Here is a 1,127-nt window from a genome sequence, read left to right as displayed (position 1 = left end):
AAGGCGGCGTTGACGGTGCCACGGGGCAACCGAATGCGGAAAAAAGCAGTGAAGAAGCGGGAGGCGTTGCAGAACGTCAAGCAGCGACTGAGCACGGCAGCGGCACGACAGCCCTCTTGCAGCCCTCTGCCGGCGCCGAGACCATCGCCGGGACCCAGCCGCCCGAGAGCAAAGGGCAAACGCAAGGGGCAGCGGCGGCGCAGAGCAGTGGCCACCCCGACATCGGCTCTGCGGTCACCAGCGGTCCTGCCGCTTCTGCTGGAAGTCGGGCGGGGGGAACTCCACCAGTTCCCTCCGCAGGTGGCGGTGGGGCAGCCGGCGGTCAGACCGGAGAGCCGAATGAGACGAATGCCGAAGACGCCGCAGGGTCCGATGCCGCTCGCGCACCTGCAAAGAGCGAGGCCAAAGCACCTGCAGCGCGGCCCCTCGCTACCAGCACAGATGACACCGCGACGACGACTGGCGGTGACAGCAGCACCGCGGCCTCGCACTCCGCTTCCCTCTTTGCGGTGCTTCTTCTGCTTGCGTATGCGGCTGCCGCTGCGGTGGTGGCCGCGTGAGTGGCAGTGTGAGAGGTCTGTACACACATCTCTTCCTTCTTCCTCTATTTGCGTGTCCCCCTGCACGGACTCTCTCGCCCTCGCATCACCTCACGAGGCACACACACACACACAGTGTGTGCTCGTATATATACACATCTCCACTCATGCAGCTCCGTCGGTTTTCTTTTGTACCCGACGAGCCGCTGCCGTCCTGCTTGGCTGCATGGGCACAGCACCGTAACTGTTTTTGTCCTTTTTATTGTTTGTTTGTTTGTTCCCTTTGCTTCAGTGGGCGGACTCTCTCTCTCTCTCCCTGGATTGGGCTGTGCGGGAACAGAGAGAGAGATGGAGTGTGTGTGTGCTGGTCGTCCCACGTGTTGCTGCGCGTCCCCACTGCTCGGTGGACGCGCCCCCACGCTTCGGCTTCACTTCACGGGGGTTGCTTTATGCTGTGTGCGTTTGTTGCTTGACTGCACCCATTGCGCGGGCTGCTGAAGTGTGATGTGTATGCGTGGCACAACCTTCGGGCGCCCCCTCTCCTTCTCTCTTTCTATTGCTGAATGTGGCTGCGTGGGGTCGTGTGTC

General features: G+C 62.1%; 2 protein-coding genes across 2 annotated transcripts in view; both read left to right on the top strand.

The window, feature by feature from the left end:
* Tco025E_10078 (uncharacterized protein) overlaps nucleotides 1–13 on the top strand; it is a gene marked incomplete at both ends in the record, with an annotated part of 561 nt that extends 548 nt beyond the window's left edge. The window contains one exon of the mRNA XM_029376869.1: nucleotides 1–13. This exon is cut by the window's left edge and continues 548 nt beyond it. Coding sequence (XP_029223030.1) covers nucleotides 1–13 — 13 coding nt within the window.
* A 20-nt stretch (nucleotides 14–33) lies between these two features.
* Tco025E_10077 (uncharacterized protein) lies at nucleotides 34–783 on the top strand (the record flags this gene model as incomplete). The annotated part of the gene is made up of 1 exon (XM_029376868.1): nucleotides 34–783. One exon carries the CDS (start codon nucleotides 34–36, stop codon nucleotides 781–783), a length of 750 nt encoding a protein of 249 aa, XP_029223029.1.
* Nucleotides 784–1,127: the final 344 nt, after the last annotated feature.

Source organism: Trypanosoma conorhini, assembly GCF_003719485.1.
Source record: "Trypanosoma conorhini strain 025E chromosome Unknown Tco_14.4_contig_01451, whole genome shotgun sequence".
NCBI classification, from domain to species: domain Eukaryota; phylum Euglenozoa; class Kinetoplastea; order Trypanosomatida; family Trypanosomatidae; genus Trypanosoma; species Trypanosoma conorhini.
The sequence above is the reverse complement of the archived record's forward strand: the minus strand, read 5'-3'. Positions and strand labels throughout refer to the sequence as shown.